This window comes from Lissotriton vulgaris, chromosome 1_2 (assembly GCF_964263255.1).
Source record: "Lissotriton vulgaris chromosome 1_2, aLisVul1.2, whole genome shotgun sequence".
Lineage (NCBI taxonomy): Eukaryota > Metazoa > Chordata > Amphibia > Caudata > Salamandridae > Lissotriton > Lissotriton vulgaris.
In genome coordinates, this window is record NC_141686.1 from 240,264,821 (window position 1) to 240,289,169 (window position 24,349).

The 24,349-nt window shown below is 50.2% G+C and overlaps 1 protein-coding gene across 3 annotated transcripts in view; it reads left to right on the plus strand.

Annotated features, from left to right (window-relative positions):
• TMEM69 (transmembrane protein 69) overlaps positions 1-18,876 on the plus strand; it is an 88,636-nt gene extending 69,760 nt beyond the window's left edge. For all 3 annotated transcript variants that reach the window (XM_086953156.1, XM_086953158.1, XM_086953157.1), the window contains exons 2-3: positions 16,848-16,918; positions 17,521-18,876. In XM_086953156.1, coding sequence (XP_086809282.1) covers positions 16,874-16,918; positions 17,521-18,267 — 792 coding nt within the window. In that variant the 5' untranslated portion in view covers positions 16,848-16,873 and the 3' untranslated portion in view covers positions 18,268-18,876. The remainder of the gene's footprint in view (positions 1-16,847; positions 16,919-17,520) is intronic.
• The last annotated feature ends 5,473 nt before the right edge of the window (positions 18,877-24,349 follow it).

The window sequence follows — 24,349 nt, forward strand, 5'->3', positions numbered from 1 at the left end:
GACAGGTGAGTGCTCTCTTAGACTTTCCTCCTTGTCAGTCTGTGCAGAATAGAGTAGTCTAGGCGTGCTTGGTTGAAGTAAAAGAACATTAGCAGTTTGCTAAGCCTCATATGCTTTCAATATGACTAGGACACCTAAGAGGTCACTGCATGACGCTGTGAGGGCTCCAAATTAAGAATAGCCAATCCACTCTTCTTTCCTGTCCCTCCCACTAGTACCACTGGTTGTGACTGGTTTTTATGAAGTCCCCAAAATACTTCATTACATGAGGGGTCTATATACTATCATAAGACTCTTCTAAGCCATCCTTAGAGGTCGGTATTACGCTATCTTTTTGAGTAGGGGTGACATGTGTGAACCAGGTTTGACAGTTGGGTACATATCACACGTTCGTTGGGTTTGTGTGTAGAGCAATTGGCCTGGGCACTTTAGTACTTTGTGTTTACTGTGTCCTCTTTCTACACCACAGAGCGAGGCCTCATACTCCCGAGCAGTTGCCGGGTGAGGTGAGGTCTTCACCCACACAATGCTGGTTGAGTATCACTTTGAGGAAATGCCTCGAAATGATCAAGCTAATATGCTTTTTTTCAAATATGCTGAATGCAAATTATTCATGCAGGTGTGTGTTGTCTATGCAGTCTCTCTGGATGCAGGGGTGTGTGTATGTTCTATTTAATGTTGTTACACAATAACTCCCTTGTTTATTGATAGGAAGAAGACATCCTTCTTTCCCTCAAGTGGACATCTAACCGTTAAAGGTCCTGGTAGATATGTATTTTTCTACTAGTAATCTTATCTTTGTACACAACAATCACAGTCATGTTTGCAGTAGCTGATTTATATTAGGTCCTGAAGAATGCCGGGGCAAAATCCCCTTTTTGGCAGAAACATGTTGACCGTACTGCACACAGCGCCATATGGTAGTCGTTCTACCTGGCGCAGTTTTTAACTCTTGACACACCGACTTCTGTTTTAAAGGTTTGCTCAGAGTCTGTGTAGTCAATTTTATTTATCACTTTATCCTTAGCACTGCACATTATCTAGTCCACCACATGGTAAACACGTTGCTAGTTTTCCGACTTCCATCTCTATACCGGCACTATATGGCCGCTTTTTGATATGGATTGATCTGCAAATTCCCACTTGACGTAAACTCCACCTCATGGGTGGTCTGATGGGTTTTGTACTAGCCTAGTGTTTCCCATAACCACTAGCAACATTGGTTCACATATGTAGCCTACTGCCCCTGAGACACTGCTATGGTCACACACCACTTTTAGACCTGTTCTGCTCTCTTATGTGTTGATGTGAGTCATAGTGCCTTTTTCCCCACACCCCCTCCAACACAGGTCGCTTCTAGAGGGGTTATCTTTATTAAGTCTGACTGGGGTGAGGTGCCAATAGGTTGCCAATTTCACGGCCGTCTCTGTGCCCGCCGTGTTGCGTGTGGTGTGGGATGCTCTGTAGTATACCTGGCACCATTCCTTAAATGACAATGGTCTGCCTAACTCGGATTCCCATCTTTTCTGTCCAGCTGACTTGTGCGAATCTATTGGAGGTGTAAGCATTTTGTATATGTCTGAGATGAGGCGGCGATCTGTGTCTCTAGTCAGGAGCCATTTCTCGAAAGGAGTCATGGGGCGTCCCACCAAAGTGATAGTCGCCGGGTCAGTGAGCCAGTGTCGCAATTGAAAGTATTGGAAAAGATGGGGGTCGGTGACGTCATAGTTTAGTTTAATGGCGGAGAAGGGGAGGAAGCCCTGTAAATCAAAAAGATCTCCTGCGCATCTGCATGTCGTGCCTCGCCATTGCGTGAAAGCTCGGGGATCGTTACCCGGAGGGAAGTCCGGGATGTCTAGTAGTGGGGTAAATGGAGTGGGAAAAGTGGTGAGGCCGCGTCTAGTGGCCACCGCCTCCCACACCTTGGTGACTGTGCGAGTTATGGGGGAGTTGGTGAGGTAAAACGGTCTGTGCTTTGTAGGCAAAAAGGGGACCGCCCACAGGGAGCGTTGGGCCATAGCTCTGTCCTGAAATAGCCATCTCTTCTCTGACTCCGGCCTGTACCACTCCACTAGATAGCGGAGCTGTGTGGCGTGAAAATACTGTAGTAAATTGGGGATGCCCAGGCCTCCCTCGTCCGTGCCCCGGTGAGCTAGCTGTTTGTTAAGTTGCGCCCGTTTTCCCTCCCAGATAAAGTGGTGCAGTGCTGCTTGAAGGTCGGGGATGGTGCCTTTCGGGGGGATTATTGGGAGAGTCTGGAAGACATACAGGATTTTGGGCAATGCTGACATTTTCACCGCCGCCACTCTGCCCAGGAGAGACAGAGGCTGCTTAGACCAGCGCGTGAGATCTGCTTTGATCTGGGCGGCGAGAGATTTGTAGTTCAGAGCCGCGATCAAAGCGGTCGAGTGGGTAAGGGTGACCCCAAGGTAAGGGAGCTCCGAAGTGACCCGGAGGTCACAGCCGAAGTCAGAGGTTGGAGAATTCGCGTGGGCGTTGCCTCCTAGCGGCAAAATGAGGGACTTACCCCTATTGATCTTGAAACCTGCGACTGTGCCGAATGCGTCCAGCTCTCCTAAGAAGGCTGGTATTGAGTGGGTGGGCTGGGCAAGTGCAGCTATGACATCATCAGCGTACAGGCTGATGGTGTGTGGTTCACCCCCGAACGTGATTCCGGTAATGTCAGGATTATCTCGGACTTTCTGCGCCAATGGTTCGATGTAAAGGGGGAATAAAAGAGGGGATAGCGGGCAGCCCTGTCTCGTCCCACGCTGGATCTCGAAGGGGTCCGAGCGAGTATCACCCAGTCGGACCCGGGCCTGCGGTCGGTGGTAGCAGCTGGCTATCCAGGATTGAAGGCGGTCTCCAAGACCGAAGCAAAGTAATACCTGCTGTAAATAAGCCCAGTCGACGCGGCCGAAGGCTTTCTCCGCATCGATGGCCACAAGTGCCGCGTCGGCATCCTGGAAGTGTGTTTTATCTATTAGATGTAGCATTCGCTTGGTGTTGTCGCTACATTGTCGGTTGGGCACGAAGCCCGATTGGTCCGGTTCCAGGATACCGGGTAGTAGTGGGCCCAACCGGGCTGCCAGCACCCCAGTGAAGAGCTTGAGATCCAAATTCAGTAAGGAAATCGGACGGAATGCCGAGCAGTGAGTCGGTGCTTTGCCCGGCTTGGGCAGAACGATCACCTCAGCTGCCAGCATGTCCGGGGGGGATAGAGCCTGGGCCCTCAAAGGAATTGAAGAGTCGAGTAAGGACCGGGGCCACGAGGTGACCAAACGTCTTATAAAAACCCGCTGAGAAGCCATCCGGGCCCGGGGATTTCAATGGGCGAAGCTTGGATATGGCTGCAGCAACCTCGTCCAATCTGATGGGGGCATCCAACATGTTCGCGCTGGATTGGGACAGTTCTGTGATGGCCGCCGAGTACAGGTACGAATCCACCTCCCTGAGGGGCGGTGTATCAGCCTTGTACAGTGAGGCGTAGTAGGTGCGGAATTCGTTAGCTATCTGGGAGTCCTCAGTGAGAGCGTTCCCCGCCCCCTCAGTGAGGTCTGTGATGTTGGCGCGGTGGGTTTTGGCTTTAAGGGCGCTGGCTAGTAAGCGCCCAGTCTTGTTGCCCCCGACGTAGTATGTATGTCGGAGGCGAAGTGCAGCAAACTCCGCCCTATCCGTGTCAAGGGAGGCCATTTGGGCCCTGGCCGCCTTCAGCTGTCGCCAGACGCGGGGGCGCCTGTGCGACTGTGGACCCTCTCAAGTTCCTCGACCTGAGTAGTGAGTTCGGACCTTTTTTCCTTACGATCCCTAGCTTCCCCTGCGGCAATAGCGATGAGCTCCCCACGGACCACTGATTTCAGGGCGCCCCATAGGGAGGGCAAGGATACCTCGGGCGTGTCGTTATTTGTTAGATAATCAGTGATGCAAGTGTTGAGGCGCTCGCGGACCGCTGGTCTCTGCAGCTTGGTTTCCCGAAGTCGCCATGTGCCCCGGGGACGGGGGGTGGCAGGGACAGTAAGAGTCAGCTCCACAGCATCATGGTCTGAGAGCGCTGCGGGGACAATGTCAACACTGGATACCCTGGGCAGCAGCTCAGACGAGCCTACGAAATGGTCCAGTCTGGCGTAGGTGTGGTGGACGTGGGAGTAGAAGGTATATTGTGTCGTGTTTGGGTGAATGGTGCGCCCTAAGTCTACTAGGCCCCGTTCCTGCATCCAGTCCGCCCCAGCAGTGGTGATAGCGCCTGTATCCCCGTATCGGTGTCCAGATCTGTCTTTGGCGGTGTCCATGACTAGATTAAGGTCCCCCCGATAAGTATGAGTGAGTCAGGTGATTGAAGGGATTCAGAAAGAGCATTTCTCAAAAAGGTAGTGTGGCTCACTGGTTAGAGGCGGCAGACCCGAGAGCAGAGGACGGCCCGGGACCAGGGTTCGATTCCCGGCGCGGCAGGTTTCTGGACCAGGGTCAGCGGACTCGATAATTCTCTCGCCTCGGTGCCCACTCTGATCAGCGATCACACTCGGCAACTCTGGGCATTAGCTTGCCTCATCTTCACTAACGGCCCCACCAGACCGCCGGGGCTGCCTGGTCTCACCCTGGAGATACCCATTAAGGGACCATCTCTCAGGGAAGCCAGGAAGGGTTTCGCAGCGGTCGAAGCGCTTTGGGACCCTCCGGGTAAGTAGTGCGCTATATAAATGCCTATACATATACATACATACATACAGTATTGGGAGCGTAAGCTGACCCGACCGTGAGGTGTAGGTCTCCAAGTTGAAAGTAGTGTGCGAGAAGACGGCCCTTAACTTCCCCTGACTTGGTCCCCACCTTCCCCCTGAAGTGCCTGGCGATCAGGATGGCAACCCCCGCTTTCTTGGTAGGGAGGGAAGAGAAAAACTGCTGGGGAAAGGCACGTGAGCGTAGCCTATGCCAGTCCTTGGGTAGCAGGTGGGTCTCCTGGAGTAGGCACAGATCCGCTTCGGAGTGTTCCAGATAGGAAAGTATCGCTCGCCTCTTAATAGGGTTATTTAGGCCTTTGACATTAAGTGTCAGTATCTTTAGTGTGGGATTAGCCATTATTGAAGAGGACGGGTGTAGAAGCGTTGACACGAGTTTGTGTACATGGCTTGGATGCATAGTGTTGTGAAGACGGCGCTTGGCTGAGCCCAAGCAGTAGGGCAACAAAGTCGGGTCTCAACAGTTCAGCAACAGTTAAACCCCCCTGGCACACTGGTTCCCCCCTCAAATCCCCCCCAAACCATCCTCCCTCCCCCCCCCCCGTCATGTCCAAAACTGTTCTCCATGAGGTAAGGATGTAAGCAACTGTTCCCCCCCCCGCCCAACTCCCGCTCCCGCCCAATGCCCCAACTCCCACAGATTGGTGGGTATAGTCCCAGTCCTGCAGGTTCGCACAGGGCTGTGGTGAAGTCTTCCATTCGGGTCGTGGTTTGTGGCGGACACTTCGGCCACCTGCCCGAAACCCAACCCTCATCCAGGAGGGAATAAAACTAAAGGTGATCTCCCGAGCTTTGCCATCGTCAGCCTGAGGAAGAAGTTTCTTTGGCTACCTCCGCCACAGCCGTGGCGCGCTCCTGAGTGATAGAGGCATCCGGTTTTTGGGGCCGGGAGGGCGATCGTCTTCGACACACCGTCTGCCATCCATTGTCTCGGGGTCTGTTGTTCGGGCTCAGGGTCTGGTCATCTACTTCGTGCTCAAGGCCCAGGAGGGCACATGTGTCCTTGAGCGAGCGCAGCTGGTATAGTTTCCCTTCCCATTTGAAAATGAGGCGAAACGGGTGTCCCCAAGAATATGGAGTCTCGTGCTGCCGCAGGAAATCAGTCACTTTACGGAATTCCTTGCGCTTCTGCAGGGTGATGGCTGACAGGTCTTGGTAGAGAGCAATGGGGTGGCCTTGGAATTGAAGAGGTTGGGCTCGCCTCGCCTCCCTGAGGATTCGCTACTTTAGGGGAAAGTCGGGTAGAAAGGCCAATATGTCCGGTGGGGTGCCGAGGACCGCCTGGGTAGGCCCACCCTGTGGGCTCTGTCAATGCGTATCTCGAAGTCCGCCGGTTCGCCCAGAATTGACCGGAAGAGAGTCTGCAGATAGCCCATGATGTCAGACCCCTCTGATTTTTGAGGGAACCCCCGGACCCGATGTTGTTCCGGCGGGAACGGTTCTCGAGATCCTCCGTGTGGGCCTGGAGGTCCATTTGCTGGTCAGTGAGACGCACAAGTTCCTGCTGGAGGAGGGTAATTTCCATGCTCCTGGACTGGTCAGCTTCCCCCACCGCGGCCACTCGCTCCCCTATGCCCTCCACTTCTCGTCGGAGCTCCCGGACCTCCCCCGCCATTTCTTGTTTCAGAGATCGGAAATCATCTCTCAAGGAGTTAAAGAGGCTTTCTAGGAAAGTCTTGGTGATGGGTGAGTGGTCTTCCGTAGGCGCAGTTGTCGGTTTCGAGGTCTGGGGGGAAGGAGGGTCCTTTCCGGGCTTGGACTGGGTTTTGGCCAGAAGTTCCGGGAGAGTCTGCGACCCTTTCTTCGATCTTTGCCCCGCCATGTCGCCTGTGTGGACGTAACAAGTCCTGGTGTAGGGGTGCGGGAGATGAAGCGTATTCGTGCCACCTGTGGGTTTCGGCAGCTGGTGCTGGGGGAGGAATGATGCGCACTTTGTCTCGTCGGGCAGGCAGGGTTCCCGAATGTCCAGTCAGGGAGGCAGTCGGCCGAGGGGCTATGTGGCAGTTAGCGTCTCAAGGAGGCAGTGAAGATGTCGGGGGTCAACCCTCACGGCGGCCCCACCCGGTGACGATCAGGGCACATATGAGGATAGGGGCTTAGTAGAGTCAATCGCCGGGGGCCGAGCGTGCCCCCGAGGTTCGGTACTGTGTCCCCTCCTCGCTCCTCACCTGCGTGGATTCCCGTGGTCCGCGACGGTGTGCTGGTCTGCGCTCTCTCCGACCGCCTGGTCCTTTCCTGCAGGGTGCGACCCCCGTGGGTCAGGGTCTCGGCAGGTCACTGTGGCTGCGCTGGTTTAGGTGCCCCTGTGTCTCGCAGCCCGTCTCCTGGGTTGACCCGGTAGGCCCGAAGCCGGGGGGTCGAGTTTGAGGATGCCTGGCTGGCACTTGCTGCACCGCCAGCCAAGTCGCTGAGTCGGGGACCCTCCACAGGCGTCTTCGGTGTGGGCCCGTGGGCACTGCAGGAGGGCACAGAAGCCGTGACCAGGCAGGATGCCGGAGCAGCGCCGGCCGCGAGAGTAGGGTGCACCGGCTCTTATCGGACCCCCGCAGCTGCCACAGTTCGGGTGCGTGGTGTCCACCCAGCTGGGACCTTGGTGGATGGGCCCCCACGAGGACCAGTCGGTGTGCGGTGGGGGAGTCGTCCCAGTGGGAGGCCACTGCTGTGTTCAGCGGCGCGGGGCCCCAGGTGGGTAGGTCTCTCAGGGCGCGTGTAGGCCCAAAAGCCGGGGGGTCGATTTCCGCGACTCCCGGCTATCACCCGGCCCCGTCGCCGAACGCTCCGCCGGGCAGGGGGCGCTCCGCAAGCAGGAGTCGGGGGCCGCCCAGATGCTCACAGGTGTTCTGAAGCCTCGGCAGGTCGCGGGTCCCCCCTGGGACTCCGGTGGCAATGCGCGCTGGAACCTAATGGGCCGCGGCAGGCGCCATGTTGCGGCCGCTGCTTGCAATCTTCGGCCCTGTCTAACTCCAGCACCTCTCCAGCGGCGGGATGCGAGCACCGGACGGCTCAGGGGGAAGCTAGTCGCCGTGCCAGCCGGTGTGGGCGCTGTAGGGAGATCAGGCTGATGAAAAGGGCGAAGTGTGGCGGGATCGGGCAGGGAGCCTCCGGGACCTGCGACCGATCACGCCGCCATCTTAGCCACGCCCCCCAGACTGAGTCTTTTTGAGCGACATACTTGGGTGCCGTTAACTGGGGGTCGGCACGATGTAGTTCGAGCCAGTGAGCCTCTTTATTTGATTGTCACCTGTACTTGACTTGTGAGACTTGTGTATGTGTCTAAGTCTACACGCACACACGAATAACAGGGGGGGCTACAGCACTGGGTATTTATCTCTTTCTAACGGCACCTCGTCGCCTGTCTCTGGGGTGGTTGCACAGGCTTTGTGCTTTGCTCAATGTGAACACCCAACTATTCACTTGGCAGAGGAAGTTCGGATGCTTCAGGAGGCTTCAGGGGTCTCTTTTAAGGGCAGCAGTAACCAGACCTGAAAGGGATGTCTGCATGGGTGGCGGAGGCTCCGTTTGACAATGCTGGTGGGCCACCAGAATAGCAAAGAGTTTCACTGTGGGACTGTGGTTTGATAGTTTTTCTGTGGTTGTTTGCGCGTCTTGGGGGCTGGGGGGGCAGGCAAGCGGGGCGCACGGGGGAACCGCAGGCTGAGAGACCTAGTCGGGCAGCCCCTCGGTCCGCACCCCGGGCTCTTACTTCGCAGCTGCCTCTATCGGCGGCCGCGCTTGCCTCCACAGCTTACCTTCATGCGCTGTGCTGCTCCAGGTGCTAATTGATGAACAATTCCAGACTCAGTGAGACACGGGGAGCCGGGGACTCGGTTGCCGCCCTGCACGCTGCCCTTGATCTCACTGCTTACACAGCTCGGTGCTCTCTGGCTCTCTGGCGCTCCCTGGTGTGGGATTCATGCACTGCACGTTTGTATGAGGAAGTCTTCGAGTAACTGTTCCCAGGCCAAGTTCATCCAGCAGTTACAGTTCCTTCACTGTGATCATCACGTCTCATTCCGCGTGTCTTACTGAAAATAATCGGCAACTCGGGCCGTTTTCTTCCACCATTAGCGGTGGCCTGGATGAGTGTTTCCCTGGTGGTATTGGCCGTGGAATTCCTAACGGCGGTTGCCGTGTATCCTAAACGGCATCAACCGCCTTCAAGTTATTGTGGTGTGTGCCGCGATACACAGGCGGCTTCAGCCACATTAGAATCCTGGTGGCGGGTGCCGCGGTCAGTACCTGGCGGCGGTTCCCGTTGTGCACCGGCGCCGACAGCCGCGTTCCAATCCAGTCGGCGTCTTGCAATTAGCATGCAGCTGGCCAGGAAGGACCTGACTGGGCAGTTCAGAGTGGACGTTTCCTATCAAGCATGGGCCAGAGTCTGAGTCTTTGTCTGAGTGGTGCAGGTGTTGTGGTTGAGGTGGACAATAGTAGCAATAGGTTGGCCCGACGGCCGGAGTTAGTGCTTCACAAGACTGGGTGTTTGATAGCTATAGGCTTTAACTAAAAAGGGAGTGCAGATGGTCCCAGGGATAATATGGTGCATAGCTAAATACTTAGAAGGTCACAAAGGTGAGATCTTTGCATTGCAAATGCTTGTTTTATAGATGCGCCCTCTTTTATTTGGAAGTTGGTAAAGTTTAGCAGCAGTACTGTTTATAAAATAGTAAGTTCAAAGGTTAGGAGTCTGTTGCATTGGTGAACCAATCAGTGGAATGGAAAGATTTTCTTCACATAAAAGGTACAACCGTCCAATGCGATGCAACCGATGTCGCACCTAGAATACTTTCTACTCCTGGTGCACCTTGTGGGGCGCTGTGATGAGGTTAAATATCTTCCAAGGGGCATTTCAGATCAAACACAGCTGATCCTACGGTTGGCACAGTCCAGTCCCCGAACAGCCCCTGGCTGGCAACTGGATTCCTGAGTGCGGACTTACTGGTCCACCCAAAAGTTTGCCCAGGAGTTATCAGAATTATACTTTCAGGATAATGAGGTTCCATGGTGACTAGGGTTTGCCTGTGGAAAGTGTATAAAGCGGTAATAACTAGTGACCTCATTGCCCTTGTAACTAGGAAGAGGAAGGATAGGGATAGACAGAGAGCAGAGCTGGAGGCAAAACTAGAAATCTGGGATGCCCAATACGTCCAGCAACCAGACTCCCACTTAGGCTCCAGAAAAGAAACTCCCAAAGAAGAGTAAAACGGCTTGCTACAACAGGAGGTGTGGGTGCTCTACCGAGCCCAACAGTACAAACTGTATGAGGTGGGGAACAAAGCAGGAAAGTTGACATGGTTTTCTCATCAGGAGGAGGGGCAGAGTTGGATCCATAAAATCCAAACATGGGAGGTGCGCAAAGAAACCATGGTGGCTGCAATAGCAGAAGTTTTTGCTGATTTCTGAGATACTTGTACTCCTTGTGAATGGACAAGAGGCCGGCACATGACTTGGACCGGTTTCTCCACGATATCCTTGTCCCACAACTGGATAGAAAGATGGTTAGGTCCCTCGAGAAGACATCCAGGAGGTTGAGTTTGCTGACTGACTGACCCAACTGAAATCAAGAAATACCCCGGGCCTGAATGGACTACACCCGAGTTCTTTAAATTTGTCCAAAAGCAAGTGATTAAACCGAACTGTGATCTGCTCCACAAGGCCTGATAGACAGGCACACATTGTCCTAATGCACAAATTAGGAAAAAACCCTAAATGCTGCTCCTCTTACAGGCCCATCTCTCTTCTTAACATTGAGAAGAAAATACTTGTAAAGGTTTTGACGACCTGGCTGCTTCAGGCAATTCACATGATTGTACCACTGAACCAATCCAGATTTAGGCCCTACAGATCCACCAGGCATAACCTACAGTGCTTGTTTGGTTGCCTAGTTCTTAGGGGGCATATACAGGAGTCGGCCATAAGCCTGGCGTTTGATGCCGCTAAGGGGCATTTAACTCGCTCGAATGGCCCTACCTGATGGCCCTCTTAAAGCGCATAGGCTTTGGTCCTTCCTTCCGCTGTTTGGTACGACTCCTCTACACCTGGAACACTGCAAGAGTGAGGATCAGTGACACTTTATCAGTTGAGTGCGTGCTGGGGAGAGGGACGAGACAGGGATGCCCCCTCCACTTCGCGATTGCACTGGAACCACTGGATAATTGAATCTGTAGAAATGCACTTGTAGGGGACTATGCTGGGATCCCGATTAGAAACCTGTGGTCTCGCTGTATGCAGACGACAGATGATATGATATGCTATGGTACCTCCAGAACCGTAGGACTCAATTAAATGGATCCTGGAGATTATAGGAGTCTTCGGTCAGTTTTCTGGCCATTGTACTAACTGTGGAAAATCGTGTCAGTTCCCGCTTGCGGGATGGCAACCACGAGAGAGCTGGAGCTGTCTGATACTCACTTAAGAGACCGGGTTTCGCTATCCGGAGAACAACGTCACTAGGGATCAGCATCTTTTCTTAGATTCCAATCTGGCCAGAATGCTAGAGAGATTACAAACAAGAAGTGAAACGCTGGAGTAGGATTTTCAAATCCCTACTGTGCCGGGCAGCCCTATACAAAATGATATGCCTCCCTAAATTCACATTTGCACTTCAGAACTCTCTTTTCCCGGTCCCCGAAATGCTTTTTTCTGCAGGTAGATGCTGTCACTAGGCTCCTTTTGTGGGACATGGGGGGAGCTCTTCGGATCGCTCTTATCACACGGACCCGGACAACATTTGAGGGCGGTGTAACTCTACTAAACTTATGCCTCTATTACTGGGCAACCCAACTAATGATGATAAACGACTGGTCATTGGCGTAACCGGGTGAACCCAGTCTGTTAGTGGACCAGTGGGTTATAAATCCCCTGGGATACAGCCGGCAGTTGTACAGCAGGGGGTGGCTGGGTTCTTTAACTTCTTCCACAGCTATGGTGATCCAAGCTTGAAGAGATGCCAAATGAAGATGGTGTGGAGTAGCAAAATTATACTGGAAAAGCCTTTGCAGGACGCAACTACTTTAGCTCTGCTACATCAGGTGGAGGGCCGTCGGAAGTGGGACTTCCTATGGATATCGAAATTGTGGGACGTTTGGACAGAAACCGGAATGTTGCCCTTTGAGGAACTACAAACACAGTATGAACTTGTGAGTGCCCAATATTTGCGATACCTACAGGTTAGCTGCATAAACAAACCAGAGGACGTACTGGAGGTAAGGCCCTTAGAATACAGAGTACTGGGGTCCCCATTACACCACCATGCAATTTATACTACTATTATAAAGAGAAAACTTGCACCTTTTGGCCAGGTAAACTCGGGAACCACAGCACCAATCACAACACCCAATACAGCGTTGGAAAGGGCAGTTGCAGCAGAAGGACATAGGCTATGCAGGCGCCCACCATATACGTTTTAAATGTAAAAGAACCGTGCCAGCAAAGTAGTCCCTTGTGGGCGTGTCTCCATTGTGCTGTGGGTGTGTGCTGGGGGCGTGACAATCGCTGGGGGCATTCCGTCACGAGTGTTGTTTTTTCTTTCCAGGTTCTATACATTCCTGCTCCCTTTAAATAGTAATTCAGTGGAGGTCCCATTCTCTTAGAACCACCCCAAGCACAGTTATGGGCAAAAATACAATTAAAAGGCCCTGCAAAGCATTATGGGATAAGCTTAGCATAATTTTTAGCATTCATGAAAGGGTTTCAATGTTTTTGAATTTTACTCATCAGGGACATCTTGGGACGACGAGGTGAACTGCAGCTTGATGTATAATATTTTAAATGCTATTGCATTTGCCTCATCAGGGACATCTAGGGACCATGAGGTGAACTGCAGCTTGATGTATAATATTTTAAATGCTATTGCATTTGCCTCTTGGGGACAACTGGGGAGAACGAGGTGAACTGCAGCTCTTTGTAGAATTACTATAATATTCACTTCCCACTGCTAATCTGGTCCCATAATGGTTTGCAGGGGCTTGATCTCAAAATCATCACCTCTCTCACTGCTTGCTGGAAGCTAATTTCACTTTTGTGAAATGACTATATGCATTTTAGCATGTAGAAATACTTGTTATTTTACCTTGAATCTATGAGGTTTCAGTTTTAATAATTGGAAATCTGACGAACGAAATATTGCGGATTTATTGTACCAAGTTCGCGCCAATTCCGCCCACCCCTACTTTAAATACCCCTGCACCCCATAATCATAACCCACCCTTACTCTATAAAATACCCCAACACCCTTAAACACTAACCTATCTTAACCCTATAAATATACCCTGTACCCCAAAACCCAAACCTATCCCTAAACCCTAAAAATACCCCTGAACCCCAAAACCAAAACCTAGCCCTGAACCCTATAAATACCCCTGTACCTCAAAACCTAAACCTACCCCTGAACCCTAAAATACCCCTGTACCCCAAAACCCAAACCTAGCCCTTAACCCTTAAAATACCCCTGTACCTCAAAACCCAAACCTACCCCATAACCCTAAAAATACCCCATGTACCCCAAAACACAAACCTAGCCCTGAACCCTAAAATACCCCTGCACCCCAGAACCCAAAACTATATCTGAACCCTTAATATACTCAAACACCCCAAAACATATACCTCAGTACCCAAAAAAATATGCTTGCCTTATCCAAACATTAAAAAAAAACATGCTTTTATCATTCATGTATTTACAACGAACTTCGTTGAAAATGTATGCGTGGTAAAAGCATATCAAATGTATTGCCACGCGTTATAATGGCATTGCGGAGTCATGGTACTTTCGTAATGAAAGTATGCGGAGTGATGGTATGCGGAAAGAAAGTTGCGGAATAATGGGTGTTTACCCTCCCCCGTAAGTACATTGGTGGCACGGCGGCCTACATCTCCAGCAACATACTCCTATTTTTTCACCACCAATTGGAAAAATGTACAGGTCTCTCTCATTGATGCCCAGCACCGACATACACTTTTAGACACACCTCCCACCACAAGTTCTAGAATTACGAACTTTAGAGATGGGGAGCTACGTTCAAATCTCGGCATCAGCTCAACATCCGGTGATTCCAGACAAATCGCTTTGTCTCCCCGTGCCTACCACAAATGAATGTGTTCTTCTGTAATGTAAATTGTGCTCATGCCATGTTGTCGGGTTTGCGCTATATAATATTGCAAGGAAAACAAAGTAGGTAAACTCGAGTTCACACACTAATGAATGCGCACTCTTAAGTGCATCAGCAGTGCACTGTGAATCGGAGCATTTCACAGGCCTGTCACAGATATAATAATAATAATAATAATACAGCGTTTTGTAGAGCGCGAACAGCTACCTCACGTGGAGGTGTCCCGGCGCTATCAGAATACGGTTGACCTGGGGGTGAGGCGTGATAGGATTAGCGGGGTAGAGTGAAGAGCCAGGTTTTTAGCAGCTTCCTGAAACAAGGTTCGGAGGGAGCTTGCTGGATTGCTGGTGGTAGGGTGTTCCAAAGTGTGGCAACATTTGCCGAAAAAGTTCGACCACCTAATCGAGCCCTTTTTACTCGTGGGACAGCCAGTTGAACACGGCAGTTGGATTGCAGCGTGCGAGCTTGGGAGTATCTTGGGAGCCGGGTTTTCAAGTATTCAGGGCAGGAACCAAACAGATCTAAAGGCTAGCGTGAGCGCCTTAAATTTGATTCTGCTGGCGACTGGAAGCAAGTGCAGTGATCTTAAATGCGGAGAGACTGAGTGCTTGAAAGGAATTCGCAACAGCAGTCTCGCAGCCGCATTTTGGACCCCTTGAAGTTTTTGAGTCTGGTATTTTGGTTGTCCCAGATAGAGTCCGTTGGCGTAATCCAGCCTAGATGTAACAGGCTGAAATTCTATCAAAACGAAATCCTACGAAATAATATACTACTGGCCGGCAGCAATTCATACACTTCACCTCGCCTCCACCCCCGAGGGTGCTGTGGCACAGGTGGGTAGGAGATGTAATGGTCATAGAAGAGGATTAATGGAGAGATGCCTGCAAGTATCCCTGCGAGGTTGCCATTAGGGCTAGGTTCTGACTTGGCCAGTTGAAAATCCTTCATAGACCATATAACACCCCGGCGTGTCTATACGCGATGGGTAAGGCTGCATCGGTTCGGTGTCTGAGGGGATGTAAACAGGGGTCACTCTGAGGCTCACGCTGCAGGACTGCCCAAATTTGAGACACTTTTGGAGGGGTGTCAAACCGAATTGAACAGCCACTGGAATAGTCCCTAAAGCGGTACGGTTGGGAATCTGGGGGAGCAAACATGGGACAGATACACTCATATTTTGCAACATCGCCTTAATGGTGGCTAGGCAGGATGTGGTCCAGCTATGAGGGACAGCCACTGTACCAACGGTAGACAGATAGGAAGCAAATATGTATTGCTGCATGAGAGCGGAGGGACAAATTTACAAGGCCAGTGCATGCCCAAGTAAATTCACCAAGATATGGGGGCCCTGGAAGGGACTAATGGAGGACATAGAATAAGGGGTCTACCCCTGAAACCAGAGAACTGATCCATTTTGCAGAGTAGGCACCCACTGGATGGACAGCAGTTGTGTGTGGAGAACACAGAGTATCTGCTTGAATCCACAGGTCCCAGAGGGAGTCCAAAGGCACTCTTCAACAAACGCACTTTTCTTCTGACTCCATTAGCCGGCATCTTATTAAAGGGGGGGGGGTGGGGAGTGAGTGCACGGGGTATACATATGGTGCTACTATGTTTCTGTATGTACTATCGAATGGAAATACTTTGAATAAAAAGAGTCTGGGGGGGTAAAAAGGCACAACCGCAGCAATAATGTTTATATTTCTGTGGTTGTGTCCCTACCATTACTGAACATGTGTTATTGTGTGGAGCTCTCTCTACAATATCCTTTTCTAAGGTATTCTTCGTATTTTGTCCACAGTTGAGGTGTATCTTACTTGTCTATGGTTTGCAACATTTGCTGTGCCTCCCAGGTGTTGGAAAGGCGGTAATCCTCTCAATGTCGCCAGCAGAACCACTACTTTTACGTGCACCTCATGGTTCATTCCACGTGTACCTGTTAGCCAGGCCAGTTTTTTTTCTGCTCAGACGTTTCTTCAGGGGCTTCCTTCCTTAGACTGTGTCGTACCCTATTGTTCTTCCTCCCTTTGAGCACCCTCCTGGCTTTCTGTAGTCCTTCAATTTGTATTTTATGTGGTGCCCCCCCCCAGCTAATGGGGGCTTTAATGTTTTTCTTCCCCTTTTCAAATGACATCCATCCAAAATCGGCATATAATGAGTTGCCATGCAGGAAGTAAAGGTGTGTGGTAAATTGCAAACCACTTGAGGGTGGTTTAGTGCACAGTTCCATTGTGATGTGGTGAACCAGCAGTTACAGATGGTTTTCTATATCTGGGCCAGATCACTGAAATCAATCCTGGGGATTCCAATCTTGGTGGCATGGCCGGGCATCTTGCTTTTCTTGACTGCAGGACTCTGCCGTCTGGATGCCTGATGTTTGGCATTGTAAACCGTCCGACAGTCTAACCAGCTTGCCATTGAGTTCACACATCTTTTTTTTTTTTCTCGAAGTTTTATATAGCACGAACTTGACCCGACATCAGGTATCGGAGCGCTCTACATGAGCATCAGTTGCGTTACAGGAGGACACATACATTTTTGTTAGGCACTGTGAGATTAAGTGATTTTCCCAGAATCACAGGATTTTGAGCGTTGTTGCCGAGACTCGAACCCGGTTCCCCAAATTTGAAGTCCACCGCCCTAACCGTTAGGCTACATCCTCTCCCCCATCTTTACCTCTTCTGCCTCTGAGAGCCCACCTCTCACCAGCTTGAAATACCATAATCAGCAGGTTCAGAGACACTGGTGTTTCTAGTCTACAACTCCTGTGTATCCCTCGCTGTTGCCGTGATCTTGGGCAGCCCACACTAACTCTTGTCCCTCACTCCCAACAGCAGTGATTCTGAGCCACTAGAAGCTTTCCATTCCTGCAGGAGACAGACCACGTATTAGGATATCCTTAAACATCTTCCAACTAAGTAATGTCATTCCATACATTGATACTGTACCTTCACCTTACAGAACATTTTCTTCATCCCCCTTACATTATATATTTCTATTTCAGGGGGTTTTGCGGATTAAAACGAGAAAATGATTCATTTCTTCGCACGAAGAAGCTTTCAAACAGGCCTCCAGGTATGATTTTTCTTTCGATCATGAATCGCAGCCCATACCCTGCTCTCTGTGTGCAGCAGTGCGGGACCAGAGCAGAGTGGGTGGGCTGGTCTGTGGAGATGCAATGGGGCGGTCTGGGCACAGTCATAGCCCTGCTGATTTGTGCACAGGTTCCATCTGACCCACCCCTTGGTGTTTACTGCTTCTCACACATACACACTCCTTTGTAGCCTAGTGTCAATCAGATGTAATTCCTCTTCTTCACCTAAACTGTCTACATTAACAGTTTATTTGCTCACACTTATTGACTGACGTACCTACTGACTTTGCCCTCCGAGTTAAAGGGAGACCCTCACACCCCAATGATCGCCTACCCCGGGGGTTTATCACTCTTCGTTCCCCCTGCTGAGATTCCAAACGTGAGTTAGGTGAGGTGGGCTGTCAAACCATGGTGAGAAACACAACTGAGTAGGAGCAACATTGGCAGGTTTGATAAAAAAAATGAAGCTTTATAGCTAGAATGTAACCGCTCCAGTTTAATGCATCAGGCCCTATTGTACAGAATGCATTTCTCGTGCATGACTTGTTTTTTCCTGAGATGTTTTATTTTCTTACCCCCGCAGGCACAAAGGCATGGAGGTCACCTGCTTCGTCTCCTAGGAAACCCTGCCGCAGCTCAGTTTCCTAGACCTTCCCACCAGGGTGTCCTTTTCCAATGTCTAAGGCCTTCATTGATGTTCCACTGCCAGCAACACCTATCCACCTTGAGCCTGTCCAGCGGGCACATGCTGGCCACAGACCAGTCCAGGGCACTGCACATCTCGCCACATTGCTTCAAGAAGAGGAAAGAGGAAGAGCCCGAGCCGAGAGAGCTGGACTTGCTACGATATGACATGAAGGAAATTAAATCTAGCCCCAAACCTGCTGTCTACTTGGGAATGGCTGGGCTCATCCCTTTTGTCTCTGTGCCGCTCATCATGGGTATCACTGAGGCCTACTACCCTGAGCTGGCCTTTGCCCAGATGGCATACAGTGCTTCTATCCTCTCCTTCCTTGGGGGAGCCAGGTGGGGATTTGCCATTCCTGAAGGGAGTCCAGCCAAGCCAGACTGGATGAACCTGGGAAATAGCGTGGTACCCGCCCTGCTGGCCTGGGGAGCACTCCTGTTCCGCGATAACCTGACTGAAGCCACCATACTAGTGATCATGGGCCTTGGCATTGCATTGCACTACGACCTTGCCCTTCTCCCAACCTACCCTTCTTGGTTTAAGGCTCTTAGAACTGTCCTCACCCTGGTTGCTGTTTTTTCTCTAGTCGGTACATTAGTGGCATCAGGTGCGTATCCAGAGAAGTCGCTACTGAGCAGCTAAACCGCCAGGCATCATTGTGCATAGTGGCAGGAGACAGTACCATTCCGATAAAGGTGTTTCTGTGGTTCGTCCAGGCTCAAAACATTGGTGCGGTGATGTGGTCTCATTTTGAACAAATGCAATAGCAACGTTGGAAGAGCCTTATTCGTCTCCAGATCAGGGGTGATTGCAAATGATGAAACTTAAATGGTTCTGTGAGAGGTGTACTCAATGAGAGGTCTGTGCGAGAGGGCTAGAAGGCTCCAGTTCGGTTTCATAGAGTTAAGTGCACGTATTAGGATTCACAGTTCTTGGGATCTCAGAGGATCAAGTGGATCGAGTTGGAGTCAATAGCCAGTGCTGTGCTAGTAAATACCGCAAAGCAACTCGGCCTCATAGTGCTCTTATTCAATTTCTGATGGAGGGCGCAGTAAGGCACAGTTGCCATTGGAATCGTGTCAGTCGACAAGGGGATAGAGTGTGGACCGCGCTTCCCTCCTCGTCGGCTTTCACCTTCCTTTTAAATCATCCACGCTAATAAAGCTCATGAACCGGTCTGCTGCTTGTTAAAGGATGTTTTCTTTCTCCAATTTACGGAGTGCTCTTAAATAAATATTAACTATATTTAAATAGTGGCTGTTCTTTGACTTGGAGGGCTTTCTTCTGGCTTGGATGCATTGTGACTGTTAAACATAGTTTGTTTTAGAGCTGTACTTTACAATACAAACCTATCCAGTGCTTTTATATTGTGTTCACCGCCTCATGCCCAGCCCTCTACAAGATCTTAGGCCTTTTAGAGGTAACTGGGCTGTTATCAGATAGCTGCTATCTACCACTTACTGGTAGGAGTAACTCAGAAAGGTGCTAAAATACAGTTAACATTGTAGCTTATCGACTGTGGACCAAAGAGGGCGAGCCACTCCAAGCTCTGGAAGTCCTTGCGTCTTAGTATTTTACTATAAATGATGTTTTTCTGTGAGACTTAATGCCAAAATGTGTTATTGGGTGATCTATCGGCTAATTATCGTAGTTTTATAGGACGCTTGTGTGCATGAGTTGGTACAACATCTGCAGGATTAAGCCCAGATAGATGAAAAGTAGTGAAAGCAAACCCCAAAGGGCCCTTAGTTGGTTGTATTAATTAGCTAGTCCCATAAAAAAACTGGGAAGCAGAAAACAGGTGACATAGGTCCTGGGAGAGAAGTTATACCAGAGGTTTTCAAACTGGGGGGCCTTGATGGATCCTTGGGCAGGCTCTGGCTAAGAGAAGCCTCCTGCTGATAACCGTGCTTTGTTTTTATGTGAGAAAATGAGTGTCAGTAAGTCACTCTGTAATGGGCCATCACTGAAATCTTTTGTAATTTATGTCCTGCCTGGGAGTAAGTGTAACAGAGAAGGGTCAATCCAATATGCCTCAATCCCCCCCCCTTGCGCCCCCCCTTCTCCCTCCCCCGTCATCCCCCATTTCTGATGATCCCACTGTGGATACCTATTAAGGGCTGGCTGGCCAGAATAGTGCGTTTGGCAATCAGGTATTTGATTGCATTTTTAAAAGAAGTAATGGAACTTAACTGCAATGTTTAAATATGTTTAGACATATTTAAACATTGACAATTTATTAGAATAATTGTCAAAAATTCTGGTGGGGCGATTTATTTTATTTATTTATTACACTGGGTGTGGGGAGGGAGTGGAAGGCGTGGCATTAAAAAGATTGAAGACCATGGCGTTATACCTGGGGCTGGCCCCCTCAGATGTAGCACATTTTCCAGGCCTATACATTGCGAACAGAAGGTCACGGCTGGGATTTTGTTTTTAAAACGGGCACCTAAGATACTTGGAGGATACAGTAAGGCAGCGCCTTACCTTCAACTCTAGAACTGCAGGTCAAAAAGAGAATTCGTTTTGGAAAACAAGTTAGCAAGCCTTAGCCAATGGGGGAAACTGAAGTACCTACTGTCAAAGGCAAATGGCTATACACACTCCCATAAAGTAGTGCAGGCCAAAGGGTGTTGCAGACTGATCGACAGAGAATTTGATGCTGCTACATGTTCTCAAATCTAACGTTTTGTGGATTCTGAAAAGGCCAGGTAAGTTCTTTCCCACAAGTAGTTCTCCATAAAGGCTTCGTTAAGCTGTTCTTTGTCTTCCTTGCATTCAGTCAGCTCATCTGAAGCAAAATATATTTTTATTCTTCTGTGTAGAGCACCGATGCACGCTTGGTCATGGACACATTGGGGAAAGGGCGGGAAGACATACCAGCAATTAAGTGTCCTGATCAGATGATCACTTCGACATCGACTGCAGAGCTGGTACAAGATTCTAAAGAAAACAAATAACTTTGTGGTGTAGTTTTTACCAAGTTCTGGTGCACTAGTGAGAAACCAGTCCTGAAGAGAAGTTGTGCCACCTTTGAAATTCTAATTCCAACCAAAATGTTATGAACACTTTTCTGAGCATTTTCAGGCTAGGCAAGAGAGGTGCAGTCTCTTTTCATGTGAGACAGCTCCGAAACACAAAAGAGAAGGAGAAGCACACAGATGTCCAAGGGGATGTGGATTTTAGGGGTCAGAGTGTAGATATCCCTAGCTGCTGTAGAGGGTTTCTGGCAAAGAGTTGCACTGCTCCGCTCCGGGCATGAATGAGGAGACCCCCAGACACCACAGTAGATTGGAGGGAGGAGCGGACTCTTATATCTTCCCCCTCTCCCCAGAAACAGAGGTACAGTTGGTGGCAGGGGGGAGACGGCAGGAGAATCCTGGGGTCGCGGCCCCCGGAAAGCGAGAGAGGGGGTTGGACCGGCCGTAACCTGCGGGCAGCAGAGGCCACCCATAAGCCGATTCCACCCAGCGTGATTGAAGGAAAGGAAGCCCGAGCCATGAAGAGCCTGATCGCCTGACATTCGGGAATAGCAGAGTAACGTACCGCTTGAGAAAAAGTGTGAGACTGGGTAGACGGTAGGCAGCTCTGGATCAGAGCAATGAACAAGGATAAAACATTGCCTCAGAGAAAGTGGCAGGAGGCAACAGTGCCCAGTGGGACTCCCTTGTGCCCCATCCATTGCATACAGGAGTGTCAACCACAAGACGCTAGGATAAAGATACTTACTAGACGGAAAACGGAGCAGAAACGACGGGAGGAAATCTCGACGGGCAAAGCACGAATGGCGAAAATCCATACAGAGGTCCTATAGAGGTGAGAAGCTGTATTTAAAAATCAAACACAAGGCAGCAGTTGGCAGACATACCTAGCATACATCATCACACAGAGGGCCAGAAATGGTGCCAGTGAGGGGGTGAAAGAGTAAAAAAGGCTTGGAAGACTGATAAGAAAGGAGACCGGCACTGGAGAAGTGAAGGAGGTCAGGACCTGGGGTGGCCACAAGATACAGAGATTTGGATAGGTGACAGGACGCATAGGCACCTAACTGAACTCCCGCAGGTCAATCTCGAGAGGTAACAGGCAAGAAGGAAGGGCCTAGGATAGACCACCTATGCCCCTCATACTGCACCCTCCCTCCACAAGACTGAAGAACACAAGAAGGCGGGACCCAAAGAGCCCTGGTGAGTCCCAGCCAGATAAACCAGAAACGAAAGGGCCTGGTGTCCCAGCCTCAAGAGGTAAACAACAGGGGTAGCTATCCAGGATGATGGCCAATGATAAAGAGTTCAAAAACTCGAAGCAAGGGAAAAAGGATCGATACACGAAACCACTGCCACTGCAAGTTGAATCAGCGGAGCAGACGCAGTCCCTATCGGACACATTAGCCCTCCTCTAAGCCATACAAAACTCCAGAGAAGTCCTCGAGGGTAAGATTGGGGAAGTTTGCTCCGAAGTGCCACTTCTTCACCCGGACCTACGCAAAGTCTCCGAAAGAGTGACGGAGGCAAAGATTCAAGTCTCAGAAGTTGAAGACACAGTGAAAGACCTCCAGGAAAGGATGAAAGAAATGCGCAACGCAACAGTGGAAATGATGTGGCGAATTGATGCAGAAAACCGAGCCCGGAGAAACAACCTCCGCTTCGTGGGATTTCCGGAAGGAACAGAAGGGGCGAACACAATAGTATTCGTGTCAGCCTGGCTCAGAGATATCATCCCGGCAGAACATTTCTCTACCTGTTTTGTAATAGAGAGAGTGCACCACGCACAGAGTGCCAAACCCCCTTGGAGCGGCACCAAGACCGATCATCGCAAAACTACTTAACTTCATGGGACTGAGACCTGATCCTACGCAAAATACGCAGCAAGGGAGAGGTTAGATATGAAAATGTGAAGCTAATGACCATTCTGGACTATAGCTGCGAAGTGCAAAGGCAGCGAAGAACGTTTGACCCAGTTAAAGCGAAACTCAGGGTCCTTCAAATCCAGTATATGCTTCTTTTCCCCGCCAAGCTCAAAATGAACTACCTTGGAAAATCCGCCTTCTTTTAAACCCCTGATGAGTTATGGGCCTGGATAGAAGAGAGACCAAATCTCTGGACTACCGGAGGAGACACACTGGACAAGCCCAAAAGATGGAATACAGAGGAGAGACACCAGACACCGTACCGTAAGACATACAAGACTGGAAACCGAGCGAGAAGAATCAGAGGTGAAACTCCATACGCCCATAGAAAAGCAACACAAGACCAAAGACGTCAAACCCAAACAGAATACAGGAGGCCCAGTATGGAAACCGAGACAAAGCTAAGAACCAAATCTTCGGATCCACATTTAGACTGATGACACTGAGGTGTCCTCTGGAACAGAACCCTTGCACCTGGTGGCAGCAGAAATACAGGTCTTGGAGAGCGAAGAAGAGTGTGACAGTCAGTTGAACCCTTGCACCTGGTGGCAGCAGAAATACAGGTCTTGGAGAGAGAAAAAGAGTGTGACAGGCATTTGAAAGAACACACATCGCCTGGCTCGGAACTGATGAATGTGGGAACTGGCACTTGAACTCTGGGGGGAGGGCACCCATGAGCCACTCTGCCAGAAGTACCTTTTTGCACGTGACTAATATCGCAAATTGAATTCAAAGTTACTAAAGTTGGGGAGTTAAATCATTACATAAAGTTGTGGGGGGTGGAGGACAGACTACCCGGTCTTCTCTGGCTGAGAGCCACTTCTATTTATGAAACGGGCTAGTTATATGTTTTATTGTTCATTGGTCACTGAAACCACCAGGAAATGGAACCGAAATAGTATACCTAAAATCGTAGAAAGTCCCACTCTATCCTGAGGAGGAAAACAAATATTCCCTAGAATCAGATTAATGACAGATAAACACCCAGATTTCATGATTCTGACGTGGAACATCAATGGACTGGGAGATATAATAACAAGGGGATTAGTGACTCACTTCATAAAACGACTTCACTCAGATATTGTGATGCTTCAGAGACACCTTAAGGTCACACAATGCAAATTCATAGGCAGAGGAGCATAAACAGTACTAGCACACGCAGGTATACACCACAGGGGCAATGGGGGCGGCGGGGGGAGGTTGCATTAATAAGCAAGAAAACTATCCTCTTCCAAACCACAAGACTCTGGCAAGAGATTATGGGAAGGTATGTGGGGTTGACCTGCTACTGGGGGTGGAAAGAGGTGACCCTGATTCGTGTCTATGCACTGCCCAGGCTTCAGGAACCCACAATGAGCATAGTAGTACATGTCCTACTCGAAACTCCCTCTGCCTTACATTTAGTTGGGGGGAGGGGAGGGTTAACGACTTACTCGACCCCCGCAATGGACCGTTAAGAAGGAGGAGTTAAACCCACAACCCCCCCCCCCCTATCGAGGTTCGCTAACACAATGGGGCTGGTGGATGCTTGGAACACAAGCATCCACACACTAAACAATTCTCTCACTACTCTGGGGGACATAACACATATTCTAGATTATGTTTTGATCCCTGGCAACAAACTGAATGAGATAGAATGAGCGGACTATGTGGCGAGATGTCTCCTTGACCACTCGCCGCTTCTCAGCAAATGAGGAGTGAGAAGACCGGGCAATGACGGGGTGGCGACTTAATGCATGGGACCTACAGACAAACCGAGTGCTGATGGGTGTTTTGGCCGACATAGAAATATACGTCTAAAAAGCACAAACTCTGTCT